The 15,096-nt window shown below is 42.9% G+C and overlaps 3 protein-coding genes across 3 annotated transcripts in view; 1 reads left to right on the top strand and 2 right to left on the bottom strand.

Moving 5' to 3' along the window:
* The window catches only part of piezo1 (piezo-type mechanosensitive ion channel component 1), a 65,884-nt gene extending 62,616 nt beyond the window's left edge, over positions 1-3,268 (bottom strand). Inside the window, 1 exon segment of the mRNA XM_049030716.1 lies at positions 2,610-3,268. Coding sequence (XP_048886673.1) covers positions 2,610-2,670 — 61 coding nt within the window. The 5' untranslated portion in view covers positions 2,671-3,268.
* Positions 3,269-5,158: 1,890 nt separating this feature from the next.
* On the top strand, positions 5,159-9,641 carry cdt1 (chromatin licensing and DNA replication factor 1). The gene is made up of 10 exons (XM_049030749.1): positions 5,159-5,832; positions 6,603-6,698; positions 6,867-7,090; positions 7,305-7,499; positions 7,645-7,787; positions 7,884-7,984; positions 8,070-8,258; positions 8,363-8,503; positions 8,675-8,876; positions 9,144-9,641. Exons 1-10 carry the CDS (start codon positions 5,329-5,331, stop codon positions 9,302-9,304), a joined length of 1,956 nt encoding a protein of 651 aa, XP_048886706.1. The 5' UTR covers positions 5,159-5,328; the 3' UTR covers positions 9,305-9,641.
* aprt (adenine phosphoribosyltransferase) lies at positions 9,632-14,306 on the bottom strand. Its single transcript, XM_049030786.1, has 5 exons — positions 14,136-14,306; positions 12,383-12,486; positions 12,152-12,285; positions 11,119-11,197; positions 9,632-10,839 (listed from the first exon to the last, which is right to left on the bottom strand). Exons 1-5 carry the CDS (start codon positions 14,237-14,239, stop codon positions 10,700-10,702), a joined length of 561 nt encoding a protein of 186 aa, XP_048886743.1. The 5' UTR covers positions 14,240-14,306; the 3' UTR covers positions 9,632-10,699.
* Between the last annotated feature and the right edge of the window lie 790 nt (positions 14,307-15,096).

Raw genomic sequence — 15,096 nt, 5'->3', positions numbered from 1 at the left:
GTGACCCTCCATTTTACGGGCTCCGTGTGATGCTGAACATACAACATGGAACGCAGCTTCCCAAACACGCGTGTGTGAGTCTATTACTATTTCATTGGTAACTGGAATTGCATGAACAGACATGAATCATAGTAAATAATGTGCAACTTAAAGTACAGTGCTTTTATTCTGTGCAATTACTAGAAAGAAGTCAGTGACAGTCTTTGTTTTTCATCTTTGCGTGCCCCACCCATGTTTCTCCTCTGAAAATAAACTACAATCGTCACTGGTGAGCATTCTGCCCTGCCTGGCTGTGATTGGACACGACGCAAAATGTGCACTGTACAAACATCAAGGTGTGTGTATGTTATATATCTGTACTCCACTTACAGCAAAATGAAATTATACTTCAGAAGCAGTGGAATTTAGATAATAACCACCTTAAAGTTTTTCTTTAATTATAGGCAGTATTTAAAAACGGGAGAGGAACTGCATTCTTTCTTTGGGGCGGACTTAACTGCCCACCGTTAATCACATGTGCTGTGAATGCCGCTCAAAAATAAACGCGATCGGCACACTGCTGCATAAAAGGGGTCTTAAAGGAGGATGCCAGGGTAGATTTAAAGGAACAGTACAGGGAAACACTGGCACACTCATGACCCTTGAAAGATTCAGCTTAAGTGTCCTGCTGTAAACCACAGGTGAGCTTGACCTCGGAGGCTGGATCGGTTGTGCTTGCTTGGTCTCCACTTACAGATGAGTGCTGCTTCATCATAAAGAACCTTGCCATTTAATTGGGTGAGCGGTGTCATGGGGGGCTCTGACAGACCCTAACTGACCCTAATAACTGTGGAAGGGAAGATACACCCACACAAAGCAAAGTCTCATGAATAACAATGAACAATGTGGCAGAGAGACAGCAGATACACTGACACGCACTCGTACTGCAATGCAGCGGGACCTTAACTGGGCACTGGTTATTCAGAATTGTATTTTAGTATAAGACAAAAGGTGAAATGAGATTTAAACCCCCACTTAAAACCTTTCAAAACATAGAATTACTGAACAAATAAAGCAAAAAAATTCTAAATGTAAAAATCCAAACAAAAATTTGTCATGCCACATAGTTTGATTTAAATAGTGCTAAATGCATGAACTTCCTAATTCCCATATATGAAAATTTAAAAAAGGTATAGGTTTCGTCAACATATTTCATGCTGTCACGTTATTCTCTGGATGGGAAGGCTAGTTACAGTTAAACAGAGAGAGCCGAGCAAAGCGTGAAAAGAATATCCTTAAATGAATGGGATTACACAATACAAAGTAAAGACTGTTATAAAGTCACCAAGGCATGTGACAGGTCATGTATAGGAACAGTACATAAGTAATGTGTGTCACTGGGGACTGCAAGGAGGACAGTATATTGGAAGACGACATAACCAGGCTTTAATCAGAGCTAAAATCTGGACGAGTTTGGTTGACCACATATTAGAGAGCGGGTGAGGACAGTGGTATCCGTAAAAAAAAAAGAGCAGTTAACTTCCTGTGAGTCACACGGAGCCCATGTGACAGAGGAAGCCCAATAATATCCTGTCAAAAACCTTTTCACGACAGTTGCAGAAGAACCTCAGCCCTATCCAAAGCTTTGACAGAGCACAGCCAGAAGTGTCACAGATTGGGGGCTAGGGGCTGACATGAGAAGAAAAAGGAAATTACTAAACAGGATGGAATGCGTAAAAAAAGCTAAGGGTGACTCAGTCAGAATGACCTCATATACATTAAATAATTTAAACACAAAATCTTCAAGCTAACATGCTAACAGAAAAGGTCTGAATTGACTTCCACCGTGAAAAGGGCCAGTGAGGGAAAAGTGTATGTTAGGTATCCTAACAGCGGGACGTGTTTAGGCCCAGCGGAAAAGAAGTGTGAGGGTGTGTCCCCTGAAATGACACCTGATGAGTCAGGAGTAGAGGCTTATTCAGGAGTCTGAGAACAAAGTGAGGAAACATGCTGTCAGTATACCTTACAAACCCATTCTGATCTACACTGGAATATGGACACACACATCACAGCCCTCACAAACCATACATCCATTTTTGTGTAAAAACTGTGCAGCCGGGATTGTGGGGAGCTGTCCTGAGATGTAGAAGAAATGAAACAGGATGCACAATTCATGGGACACGGTTACTATATAAAAATGAAAAAAGATTATCTGTTAATATAAAAAATACGATCTTAAATCCACACTACACACTAGTGTTAATTATTTTTAACTCTATTAAAAATCTCAACAAGCTGAATGATTTGACTGCAGTATCACCAAACTTTACATGCTATCCAAAAGTACTACAGCGCTATTGCGACTACAATGAATTTTTTTTATAACCGACGCGATCGGAATCTTGTTTAAAACGATACTGAACAGCACATATTTGTACTCTAAAGCAACAAGTAAGCAGTGCATTGTGAAATACAAAAACACGTACCCTTCTTTCCCCAAACTAAACACGGTTATCACTTGGCTTGCAACAGTGCAGGACATGACGTATTTGGACATATACTCTGTGTATGTTCTTAATTGTAATGACAATCATCAGCAAACACCCAGATGACGGGAATAGATCCTTTACCTGCTAGCAGGAATATGGGCAGCAGGCAGCAGTAGAAGACGCAAACCACGCGGACTTCCATGAACGCGTCTCCGAAAGGCTCAGTCCTCGAGCAGCAGCATTCCTCAACACAACGGCAAATTCCCAGTATTCAGATTAAACCGATCCTCTTCGGGACCAATGTTCATCTTAAGCGTGAAACTTTGCAGTAAGGCGCGGCGATCCAGAGAAGCACTCCATCGCCAAGGCAGCATAAATGCGCCCGCAAGTCCTCGCGCATGTCAAAGGAAGTTATCAGATCCCAGCAGCTCGTCAATTCCACTTGACTAATTCCTACCTGCTCAAAAGAAGTTTCTTCATGACATCATGATTTCACGCAAGCAGAAAACAATCGACAAACCCAGTCACACGCCCCTGCATAAGTCTTCTCTCTTACTCACTGCTTTGAAAGACAGAATATTCCCAGTACAGCAAATTTCACATCTTCATGGAAAAAGTGATCCTTTTGTGTTGCAATAGCCGCACTGTTCTTCAAGCCCCGAATGACCAAGCGAAGACTCTGCCCGCTTTCGTACGCATTTCTTTTTCGGCATTAAAACGAAGGCCGGTCTCGCCATGAGAAGGTGTCGCCTTTGCCCGCCTCTACCTACAGCAAAGCGCGTTTTCATGCTCGCTAACTACACCCACGGCTACAAGAAGCGCCCACCCCACGACGCCTTCCTCCAAAAGACAGCCCAGCTCCCGACACTGCATGCAAGAGCCTTGACAGTTATAGTTTAGAAATATTTAAAACTGATTTTTGCTTTACATCTATATCTTTTTCGCCCTACCCGTGACACATGAGACCAAAGTTATGAGTTTAATTTGCGCGCAAACTTGCTTATTTTATAGCAGGGGACAACAAGCGTGAAAAAAGCAGCACACCTAAAATGTTAATTTTCATCACTACTATATGAAATACTTCATTCAAAGACAAATTAAGTTAATAAAATATAACGGTTTTTAATATCCGAAACTAAAACGATTCTATTTTCAAAGAACTACCATCTATTGATATATATACACTTTGAAATATTACTCGCACTTAAATACTTAAAGGATCCTCTGGCCTTTCACTGGTACTGGAAAAAAAATCTCCAAACCGCTTATTGCCTACTGTCTTTTTAATTGACCACAGATGAAGTATGCCTTTACAAATCACAAAGAAATGTATAAACCCACTTTTAATGTATTAAAAAGCACTTGTGATAATGTGGTTTGTCATCCAAACACCAAAATAATTTACGAAAAGAATGACATTTTAGGAACGTAATTACCACCTGTCCGAAAATAACGTATACATTATGTGTTAAAACGTGTAGCATTTTCTATGTACGCTTAGCATAGAGCAGCTCTATTTGCACTTATCTGCCCTGTCCTGCTGTGACTTTCCCGCTCATTTATTAGTCAGAAAGGACTTTTCATACTTTGCCAAAATGACTTCACTGGTGCCTACAGTATGTGCTCAACCTGCCTCGTCTTTCGCCCAGTTTTCTAGCATCAGCCATAGGTATTATTGTAAAATGGCTCCACCTAGTGAATATCTATGGAACATCAAAAACAAAACTCCCTGGTTCCAGCTATTACTGTTTGTACTTTATGAAGTTCTGACTTGTTTTCATGCAGAGGCGTCGTTAGGCCTGTTTTAGCCTATGCCCGAATAAATGTGTATTTATTGACTTAAATTATGAATAGCTTTTTATATTATATATAAGTTTACCCTTGCCCACTCCAGTAAAGATTCAGCCCACCTATCCATTCATGTCTAACTACGCCCATGTTTAGTACACGTTGAGTTGAATCTATTCATGGTTATAGTAATAACGATATATATCTAATGATTTTCCAAAATCATACAAATACACGTATATTGTGTTGATTGAAGTTGAGTATTTACTTCAAAACGTCTCTCTTGTCTAAATGCACGGTGGCCCTTGGCGCCGCGGTTAGCGCGGTCGCCTCACATCTCACACCCGTGTCGTCGTGGGGTTTCCTCCACAGCCCAAAAACAAGCCCGTAGGTATGCCTGTGTAAGTGAATGGCGTGTGTGTGCCCTGCAAGGCATTGTTCTGCAATACATTACACTGCATTTGACCACTTTGTGTATGTCACTTATTCAAAAACTTATAAAGCAGCACAAACTGATCTAAAAACGGCAAATCTTTTTATAAATCAAAAATAAAACTCTGCCAAATAAGTTACTTTAAAAAATTGCTACCAGGATCATACAATATGACATATAAACTGCTTTGATCTTAAGTTTCAGAAGAGGTTTATTATTGATGACATATCATTTCAATGGTTAATTTCCCATTTTCCTTCGGGAATTCAAGAAATATTGTGTAGGTAAATATATATTTTAAGTATATAACCTGGTTTAACCTGGATAGAACCACCCTTTCATCTCCAAGAACTATTACTTGCACTACTAGTGAAGAAAGCGGAGAGAAGGGGCGGGATCAATCACTTGTATTACCATGAGGACGCATGCGGAAAGGGAGGGCCGTGCGGCTATTGGTGCTACGTGAACCAGACGAGTCACATGGGTGTGTTTCGCGCGAAAGCTTATTTCCCTGCAGCTTGTAGTAAGCTGAAACAGAGGTAGACTAGGTGGCTTGATTGATTATAGATGTATATTTTTTAATTGTTTTAGAGAAGCGTACCAAGTTGTGTAGGTCATTACGGACATAAACGGGCAAAAATGTCTCAGGCTCGCGTAACAGATTTCTTTGCCCAGAGCAAGCGTGGTGGTATTGCTAGACATCTTACGGATAAAAGTGAACAGAAAGCGTTTGTAGAAACTGAGGTGCCTAGGACTGCGATAAGTGGGGAAAATACAAGATCCACTCGGACAAAGAATGCAGCTGGAAGTAGACCGGCTACAACCAGATCTACGCGCTCCAAAAAAGCCGTACAAAATAACCCGAAAGCTGCGGCCGGTTTACAGGTGGATAAAGAGGAGACTTCCGATGAACGTTTGGAAAAATCCTTGGAGCAAAGCCAAAAGGAATGTCCTCGGACCCCCAAACGGACATCGTCTGAGTTCAACCTTTCTTCGGCATTGTTCCCTCCTGGGGATAGCTCTGCAAAGAAGCGTGCTCGGGTGGATTTGGGTCGGGAGATTAGCCCTACTGTGTCGAAAACTGCCGAGGTGAAGAACCATAAGAAATCTGCTAGAAAAAAACTAATCCTATCCAAGGAACAGGTATGTCGAGTTTCTGGATAACATTTGTTTATCGATTACCTACATTACATCATGTGGAGTAGATATTATGAAAATATATCTTGTCAGCAGTTTTTATACAGTACCAAACCAATGAAAATAACGCCGCCATACAACAAAGAGAATCAACCGTGTCTTTTTTTTTATTACGAAACGCTTTACCCAAACTGTAGCACTTAAGTAGACTCGCGCTAACAGCGCATAGGTCGTGAGTTCAAATCCCATGGAGCACGCACAAATTGTAACTAAGTTACTTTGGATAAGCATCGAATAGAGGAGTTCTTTAGTTGTGTACTGTTTGGCGTCGCCACGCATGACCAGTGGCTCCACGACGACTTCCGGGTCAGACCCTCTAAGGGTCATCCCAGCGCTCTGTGGATGTAATCATTGGGTCTGCCGATATGTAATTTATAAAGGCATCGTTATTGCAGATCCGAATGACTTGGCAGTTTTACTGCTCCACGTGTTAGTTGATAATTGTAGCCAGAACTTAAAAATGCAGAACTTCTGATAAATTTTAAGTGTCTTTTAGGTAGACTCCATGTTTAGTTTGATACTGCCGTCCAGTTTTAGGTGGACCGCATGGCTCTCGTAGGGGACAATGATGGGATAAAGTCCGCATTTGATTATTTTTTGGCTTCTACTAGGAAAATAGGCCTGAACATTAACCGTATGTCACTGATTCTACTTTGGGGGTATTTCTCATTGTATGTGACTAAACCTATGTACTGATTTATTCAACTTATTTATAGGTGACCGAACCCGCGAATAACCACAGCTCATCTGGTGAAAGTGAAGTTAAAAATTCGAATCAGGGTGCCAGGTCCTCTCCAGTGGGGAAACAGAAGGTAATTACCAAAAGCCACGATGTGCATCTCCTGATGTCTGCTGTTAATAATTCTGTATATGTCTGTGCTTCTCTAGAGCATATGTTCGATCCTTATTTATCTTTAATCTCTGCCCCCCTTTGGGTTGTAAGCGGACTGTTTTGAAAGGGGCTTGTTTCCCCCCTGCAGACCTTCTCCAAAGAGGATGTTGCGGCACTTAAGTCTCGTCTCCAGAAGATCCAAGAGCAGAAGTCATCTCCCGTTCCTGCTGCCAGCGTCGACGCCTCTGATGTCAAGGCCACGCTTGCCCGTGCCCGGGAGTTGGTGGCGAGAGTTCGACAACGGAAGGAGAAGGAAAAGACCGAAGAGGAAAAAGCTGCCACAGAAGAAACTCCACCTGAACCCAAGGATAGGTATAGAGCTGCTGAGTTATAGATGCTACCTAGGTGTGGTGCTAGTTAACCTCTTATGACATAAATGCAGATTGCCGTTGACGCATCACTTCCAGGACAGCCATAGACCTCCTTAAAGGGGTCACTAACATCTTAATTTCTAGTGGTTACATTTTTTATGGTGGTGGCTGGAAGGGGGTCTTGTTCATGGAGAAATGTGCATCCATTTCCACAGAGAGAAGGTACCGGCGTACCAGCGCTACCACACGCTCGCCCAAGATGTTCCGCCTGGCCTTTCCCTGCCTTACAAGTACAAAGTTCTGGCAGAGATGTTCAGGAGCACGGATGTCATTGTGGGAATGCTCTTCAATCGTTCTGAGACGGTCACCTTTGCCAAAGTCAAGCAGGGCGTCCAAGATATGATGCACAAGTAAGGAAGATGCATCAATGCTTTGTTCTGGTGTTGGTCAAACCTGAATCTGTGATTGACAAAAGCCACCCTTAGATACCTAGATGGATCTGATGTAGATCTGGTTTCTAGATGTTCTGTTATTGAATATGTCATGTCTATACAGGAGGTTTGAGGAGAATCACGTCGGTCAAATTAAGACGGTGTATCCTTCAGCATACACCTTCCGTCAAGAGAAGAACATTCCCAATTTTAGTGCCACCGCAAAGAGGTCAAGCTACCAGCTAACAATGGAGCCAGTTCTGGATGGTAAGGTTCCACTCATTCCTCATGGCTGGGGTAATGGGATGCTGATAGTTTGAATTGGTATTTTGGAAACAAGCACACGTTCTCTTCCTCTTTCAGAGAAGAGTGGTGCACGTCCTCAACTTTCAGCTTCATGTCTACTGGAGAGGAGGCGGACATTCCACCGAAACCTAGTTGGCATTGTGAAGCAGCAGCACCGGGTACGTTCTGTTTCACCACTGAGGATTTGTTGTGCTTTAGAGTTTATTGGGAGATTTAGTTTGCAAATGGGTTCTTCCTCCCCAGGCATTCCTAACCTCCCTGGACCCTCCACTAAGTGTCGCGGATGACAAGCTAACCCGTTGGCATCCTCGCTTCAACGTGGATGAAGCCCCCGACATCCTGCCCAGTGAGCTCCCTCAGCCGCCACAACTGGACAAGCTAACAACTGCCCAGGAAGTTCTGGACAAGGCCCGTTCTCTGATGCCCCCGAAGGTAACGGCAGACCACAGTAATCCCGGTCCTTGGGACCTAGAGGTGGGCTTCAGTGCGACGGCTGAAATTCTTCAGCCTTCCTATAACTGGGCTGTTCTCCACAGATGGAAAAGGCCCTGACTAACTTAGCCCTGAAGACTGAAGTGCCTGTGATGAAAGACTCGGAGCCCCCAGAGAAAACACGACCTGCTCCTCCTGGCACTCCCCGTGCTTTAGTGGGAATTTCCCAGTCTCTCGTAGAGAGGGTGCGTCTTTCCCTGTCCCACCATCATTCTTTGCCACCACAAACCTACCAACAAAATAACGCCGTCCATTGAATCTCACTGAGAACAACAGAGATTAAATGTGACAACAAGGGTTTTTGTATTTATCTGAAGAATTATGAGATGCTAATTGCTATTATCGGTCCACTTCAGATCAGGGCAAAGGAGTCCCAGAAACTCCATGCCGCCATGATGCGCAGTCCTCAGCAGGAAGAGCGCCTGCTGATGATGTCACGGCTCGCAGAGCTCGCCAGGATCCTGCGTAACGTCTTTGTGGCAGAGAAGAAGCCGGCCTTAGTCATGGAGGTGGCCTGCAACCGCATGACTTCCAGCTACCGCTCCGCACTCAGTAGTGGTACGTGATAGCTCTCTGGTTACATGTAATACTGAATTTTTTTAATGACGAATGAGTGCTGGACCTGCCAAGAGCTGGGAGGGAAGGACTGGTTAGTTTACTGCATTGTTGGAACCAGAATCATGGCTGTAAGTAGATGCGAAAACAGAATTCTCTAGTTTCGGGAGGTGCTTGAATAGCTGGCTTATACACAACCAGTTGTGTGGTTCTGAGATGCAGAAACCTATACTGTCATACATATGACTCAAGCTCTCCCTCCAAATTCAGGAGAGATGGAGAAGCACCTGCGTCTGCTGGCAGAACTCACCCCTGAATGGCTGACCATCCATCAGATCAGGAAGGATTCTTACCTGAAGCTGAACAAAACTATGGATTTGAACGTGATTCTGCAGAAGCTGAACAAGAAGATGCTGGAGGAGAAGTGCTGAATGGCTGATAGTGTGCAGTTAGTGTGGATGTTTTTAAATAAAGGGTGTTTGAGTTTTTGGTTTGGGTATCATGGCTGCTGATGTGAGGTTTTAACTTCAGTAGGGTCTTGGGGGAGTTATAGCCAAGACTTATGTAACTACCATTGCTGATGTAATCATATAGAGAGTAGTGCAGTTATGATTACTGTACTTTGACTTCCTTCATTGCCCTTTTCTGAATCTAAAGGCTGATTTCACAAGCTTTTTTATAAGTAGGGAAGGAAGCTTCAATAAAGTTGCTTTTTGTATTCCCTACAATTAATTGTGAACAGATTTACTAAAGATTGCTTACATTTCACCATTACGGTTTCATTTATTTCCATTTGCATATTCTCATTGCATAACCTCTCATTTTACGCTTCATAATAAAGAGTATGGCGAACATTGGGCCTCATGCAAGAACATTTTCATATTCTGATCTTAAATTCAGATGGACTTGTGTGCATGCAAATGCTCCCAACTTCAAAGAACCAATACTTGGCATGGTTGTCTTCTACTGTGTCCTTACGATTGTCCCCCCCCCTCCTGGTCTGCACTCGCACCCTTCCAAACATTCAGGGCCTGAACCTGCTTTAGTCATGATCGTGCAACACTTTGTCGCACAGCGCGGTGGATTAATATCAGTGTTAATACTATTGTCTTTTTGTTTCTTTGGAGTCATTTAGACGCATGGCCCTCAGAATTAGAGAATGCAACGCCTTAATTATGTTAGACATATAAGGAGATCGCTTATTCGACTTTATGTTGCATCCTGGATACCGTCATCAGCTCACATTTCCAGCAAACACCATGCCTCTGCCGTAGCCCAAACTACATAAGCATGTAAAAAGTCAAAATCACTTTTGCGTAATGAAATTTAAAGTTATTACTGAGAAACTTAGACTTGGATAACATGAGACTATGACAGGTCTGGACCGCTTGTAAATTGTGTTCATACCCAAGAGGAGGTGAGGAGCCTGCCTTGCCACACCCACCCCATGACAAACCACCTCAGGGAGGAGACTGTGAGCGCAGCCATGTGGCAGGTGATGCCTCAGCACCACCCTAGTCTGAATGGACCAGTGTTTTCCAGTGGCTGGATCGCCACAGAGTAGGGAACATTCAAAATACCAAATTATCGGTGAAAGTTCTACTAAATCACTCATACGAGCAACTGAAGAGGAAATCTGTTTCTAGGAGTGGTTCTTGCATGAGGCTCGCTTGATTTATTGTATTGTCACACACCTTGCAACAAAATATTTCCAGAAGAATCGCAACATTTGAAAATAATAACATTGTGGAATGTCAAGTTGAATTTTCCGCCAGGTCAGGTGACTGGCTAAGGGATAGAGGAAGGATGACTGTGGGGGTGGGACCTCAATACTGCAGCAGGGAGAATACTTTGTAGTTGTGAAGCTTTTCCTCCCCCTTCAGATCCTTCAACTTGATTATCACAAAGCAGCCCAGCACCTCTGCCTCATACTTCTCCAGCAGCTTGCAGGAAGCCTGCATAGTCCCTTAAGAGAAAGACACCTGTGTTATTAACTTACCAAGCTACTAATCGCACATGTTTATAATGGTGATAAGATAACCTAATGGTCAAATTAATGAGCAATGCATTTCCACCAGTCTGAAGTACACTACAGTAAGATCAAATTACCTTTAGACTGGAAAATATAGTACCAAACAGTTCAGTTAACCTTTGATTGAACAGGGCGTCCCTTCCTGATTAGCCAATGAAGATGACGTCACTGATTAGTACTGCAGTAATGCAGCAGTCGCAAACATCAGCTCACCCCCAGTTGCCAGCAGGTCATCAATGAGTATAACCTTCTGTCCTGCGGTCACTGCATCTTCCTGGATCTCCACGACATCCTGAATGCAAAGAACGACTCAAAATGTGGACCAAAAATAACTACAATTACATTTATTCACGGGATACTTTTATCCTAAGATGGACCAGACGGTCCCTGGATTCTTTGGGGTTGAGAACCTTGCTTACAGTTAAACCACACTGTCCGCAATGGGATTTGAACTGGTAACCTTTTGCGCACATGTAGGCTTGGCCAGTATGATGACATTATAGTACAACCTGGGATTTAGAAATCCTTATTTTTACTGCTGTAAAAAAAAGAGACACTGCTTTTGCTATGAAACTAATAGAGATGCTGTACTGAGGCGATGTAGAACACAGTGTCTGCGGTCACTGGAACCTCACTTATAAAAAAGTCAAAGAGTAACGCACATATGCATGTTAACGGCATAAAAACAAAAACGCGCCATGAATGCACTGTAAACTTTCAGAGCAGGAGCGGCACGTCAAACCTAGGGTGCATGCGGCCACAAATCGGGCAATGACAGTGGTGTCAATAAGTAAAGGGTCTTTACGTCTTCAACACAGTTGTCACCTTGCTTTCCTAACTTCCACACTTACGAGCCTGTTTAGGTTACCTCTAGGTCCGGAGTTTACAGCAGCCTATGTCATTTATTTTAAATACTGTGGTGAAATGTCTAGAAGGTTTGACAGTTCAGAAAAAAAAAAAGACAAGCGGAGTGTCAACTGAGCCACAGACTTCCCCCAAAACTGCAAAACACCCACATACGCATAAGTTTAGCTCATAATCTTTCAAAAATAACTTCGCTGCCAGCAAGCAATGTAGTTAAGGAACTATGACCAAAGTGTTAAAGGTCTAAGTTAGTAATGGAAGCATCCAATAAGCATCATAAAATTCAAGCTCTGTAATTTGCTATAGATAGGAAATTTCCTTATGTAACACTGGAGCATGTATTTTTTTTTAGCGACACAAGAAGCCAGTGGGATGAACTTACCTCTCCGTATTCAATGGTATAAGACAAAGACGCTGTAGGACCAGGGAGTTTCCCCTTCTTACGGATCGGCACAAAACCTACACCCAACCTTTGTGCCAAGAGAGGTCCGAAAAAAAATCCTCTGGCTTCTATGCCTACATAAGACAGACATGAGAGCAGTTAGTAATCAGGAACATTCACAAAACAGAATAACTGACCGAGATTTGAATCTTAATCGGGGTGACAACTTACCTGCGATGATATCGACTTGAGGAAAAGTTTGTCGTGTGTGTTCTTCAAACAGATCAACCACAGCTGAGAGCGCAGAGGGCTCTTTCAGTACTGGACACACATCTCTGAAAGTCAGGGCGGAAAATGAACTACTACAGCTGCCTGATTGAGTCACATCTGAATTATCATCATCTTCGTTACGCACTGTCATTAAGCTACCAATTTCTACAGTTACCAGAAATCAAGTCCAGGTCAAAAACACTTGAAACCAAGCATACAAGTACATGGTCCAGCGTCTTGATACTTATAAAGAATCACTTCCTTGTTGAAGTGCTGCTTTGGTGCTGGTTAGGTGTTGGACCATCGTAGCTGTGCTGGTTTAGCTGCACATGAAGCTGGCCCTCTAGCAATATTTCATTAATGATGCAGGTCCACCAACACCAAAACACAACATATGATGGTGTAACCAGCATGCATTATGTTGGCCAATGCTGTTTTTTTCCAGCAGGGAATTCAGACTGATAAGTGTTAGACTTCTTAAAATCCAATAGGTAAAATCCAATTACCTACATAGGCATCCATTTTCTTCTGAACCGTTTCAAACTTTTAACGGATCCCAGTTTCACACAAAAACACTACCGATACATGGCCAGCATTAACAAGCGCTTCGTTTGCAACCAGATTAACAGGAATCCCATAATCATAATCAAAAATCGAATTAGCTTCACTTGTTACGAAGATAAAGGCCATTTAAGTAAGGAATAATTGACGACGGGCCGTTGAATTATTAAGAAATAATGCACATCCGAGGTGGTAATGCGGCCACGACGCGAAGCGTTATTATTATTTTCTAATAATTCAACGGTCCGGAGTCAATTATTCCGCTTATACTACGGTTGCCACACCTCAAGACATCGATCAGATGATATATTTCAAGGGATTCGTCCGGTTTTTCTACTTAAATCGCTATTGTGAGTAGGATTATTTCTTCCGCATCTCACCCAACGACTCTTTTGCTAGCTCCAAAACGTCATTTTAAAGCTGGCAATGGAGGCTTGAGCCGTTGATAGCAGACTAATGCAGTTAATAATAAAGTTATTAGAAAGAGAGCGAGAGAGACAGAGAAACAGAGAGAGAGCTTGTATGAATTAGGCTACCTCTGTGTGTCCCTCAACAGTGTTCTGAAGCACCGTCTCTAAACTGTAAGTCTGCTTTAAGATGCAGCGCTGTTATTACCTCGCTAGTGAGAAATGTCATGTGTAGCCTTTAAGTTGGTACACTAGGCTAACTAATACTGCTGCAGCCCAGTTGTTGAAAGTTTCATATTCACCGTAAATATTAAAATTTACTTTCGGGAAAATCGTCTGTCATGTTGTTTTTGTTAGTCCTGTGTGCTGTATAGGTACTGTATGCTAATTTCCGTTATTACAGTTAACTATGCGAAGTGATATGGAACTGTAATGCGGTCAAGAGAGCTACCTGGAACTACGTTCGCCGTGCGTTTATGTGAAAATAATTGCGCACCTCAGAACGTTCGTCAGCCAATCAGATTCAAGCATTCAACGGTCCCGTAGTATAAACTGAGGTACCTTAAGTCCGGCAAGTTGTCCGGCTAAACAAAAAATCTTGCTTTTTCATATGGGTCCATAGTATAGTATTTCTGTGGCAAATGGAACGCAAGATAAGATTGGCGGTCGTTTACGGATCATAGACCGCGACAGGACCTACACGGCTAAAGATTTTACACGATGCGTTCAGCGTAACATGCACTTACTTGAATTGTATTCCTTTCACGGGAAAGTCTGGAAAATTTCTTATATTCCGAGCAATCAACTCTATTTTTGCCTGATGCGTTCCGTTACCCATTGCAAACTCCATAGACGTTCTGCCACGCGCGAATTACGTTTACGTGAAAACGGAAGCGCTGACGCAGGCGCAGATGCCAGGGAAGGTGCTCGCGCATACGAACACGGCAATGCCGTGGGCGATTTAGAAATACCACTTTACCAAGTTGCATGTCTTTGGATCGCAAGAGAAAAAAAACTACATGGCACATGGAGAACAACTAAACTCCAGTGTTTCAGAGAAAGATTTGAACCTCCAACGCCAGAAGCAAGAGTCAACATAAGTTGCGCACTGAGCCACAGCACGTGCTCCCAACTGACATCATATTTAAAAATGACTGTGCTGGCTCACATACCGAATATTCCATGAGCAGGTTGTCCAGCATTTATGCTGCCCACACGGATGCTAGAAGGCGTCTGGGATGCACGTGATTGGTATGGGATTGAGTAAGTCAAAGTCACAAGGTCTTCATTCCTAGCCACTAGTACGAGGAAATAATGCAGGAAAAAGACATTAATGACAAACCTGTAGCTTCTTGCAAAGGACAAGGTGCCAGGTACCTGCATTCTACCAAATGTTAAGCGACGTGACAAAATGATCTTGCACAGAGTTTGCATATTCCGCCCATATTCCAGTTTGCATTTAGGTGAACTGGGTACCACACTTATCCCTACTGTGTGTGCGTTCTGTGATGCACTGGCATCCCATCTAGGGTACTGCCGCGTGCCCTATGACGCCCAAAACAGGCCCCAGGCTCACTGCGACCCCATTCTGAATAAGCCGTTGGAAGATGGATGGATGACTGTAAGATTGAAAAGAAAAGTTTCTTTTTAAGAGGAATTATTTAAAGTTTACATAGACAGAAAAGCATGAAAACCATTCAAGCAGTA

Source organism: Brienomyrus brachyistius, chromosome 11 (genome assembly GCF_023856365.1).
Source record: "Brienomyrus brachyistius isolate T26 chromosome 11, BBRACH_0.4, whole genome shotgun sequence".
NCBI lineage: Eukaryota > Metazoa > Chordata > Actinopteri > Osteoglossiformes > Mormyridae > Brienomyrus > Brienomyrus brachyistius.
This window is presented reverse-complemented; position numbering and strand designations above follow the sequence as displayed.

Excerpts from the sequence above, each read along its gene's own strand:
- aprt (XM_049030786.1), bottom strand. The coding sequence starts at position 14,239 with ATGGAGTTTGCAATGGGTAACGGAACGCATCAGGCAAAAATAGAGTTG. Across the intron at positions 12,286-12,382 it reads TCAAGTCGATATCATCGCAG|GCATAGAAGCCAGAGGATTT; the intron begins GTAAGTTGTCAC and ends TGTCTTATGTAG. Across the intron at positions 10,840-11,118 it reads TGACCTGCTGGCAACTGGGG|GGACTATGCAGGCTTCCTGC; the intron begins GTGAGCTGATGT and ends CTTTCTCTTAAG.
- cdt1 (XM_049030749.1), top strand. The coding sequence starts at position 5,329 with ATGTCTCAGGCTCGCGTAACAGATTTCTTTGCCCAGAGCAAGCGTGGT. Across the intron at positions 7,500-7,644 it reads GTCCAAGATATGATGCACAA|GAGGTTTGAGGAGAATCACG; the intron begins GTAAGGAAGATG and ends ATGTCTATACAG. Across the intron at positions 8,877-9,143 it reads CCGCTCCGCACTCAGTAGTG|GAGAGATGGAGAAGCACCTG; the intron begins GTACGTGATAGC and ends CTCCAAATTCAG.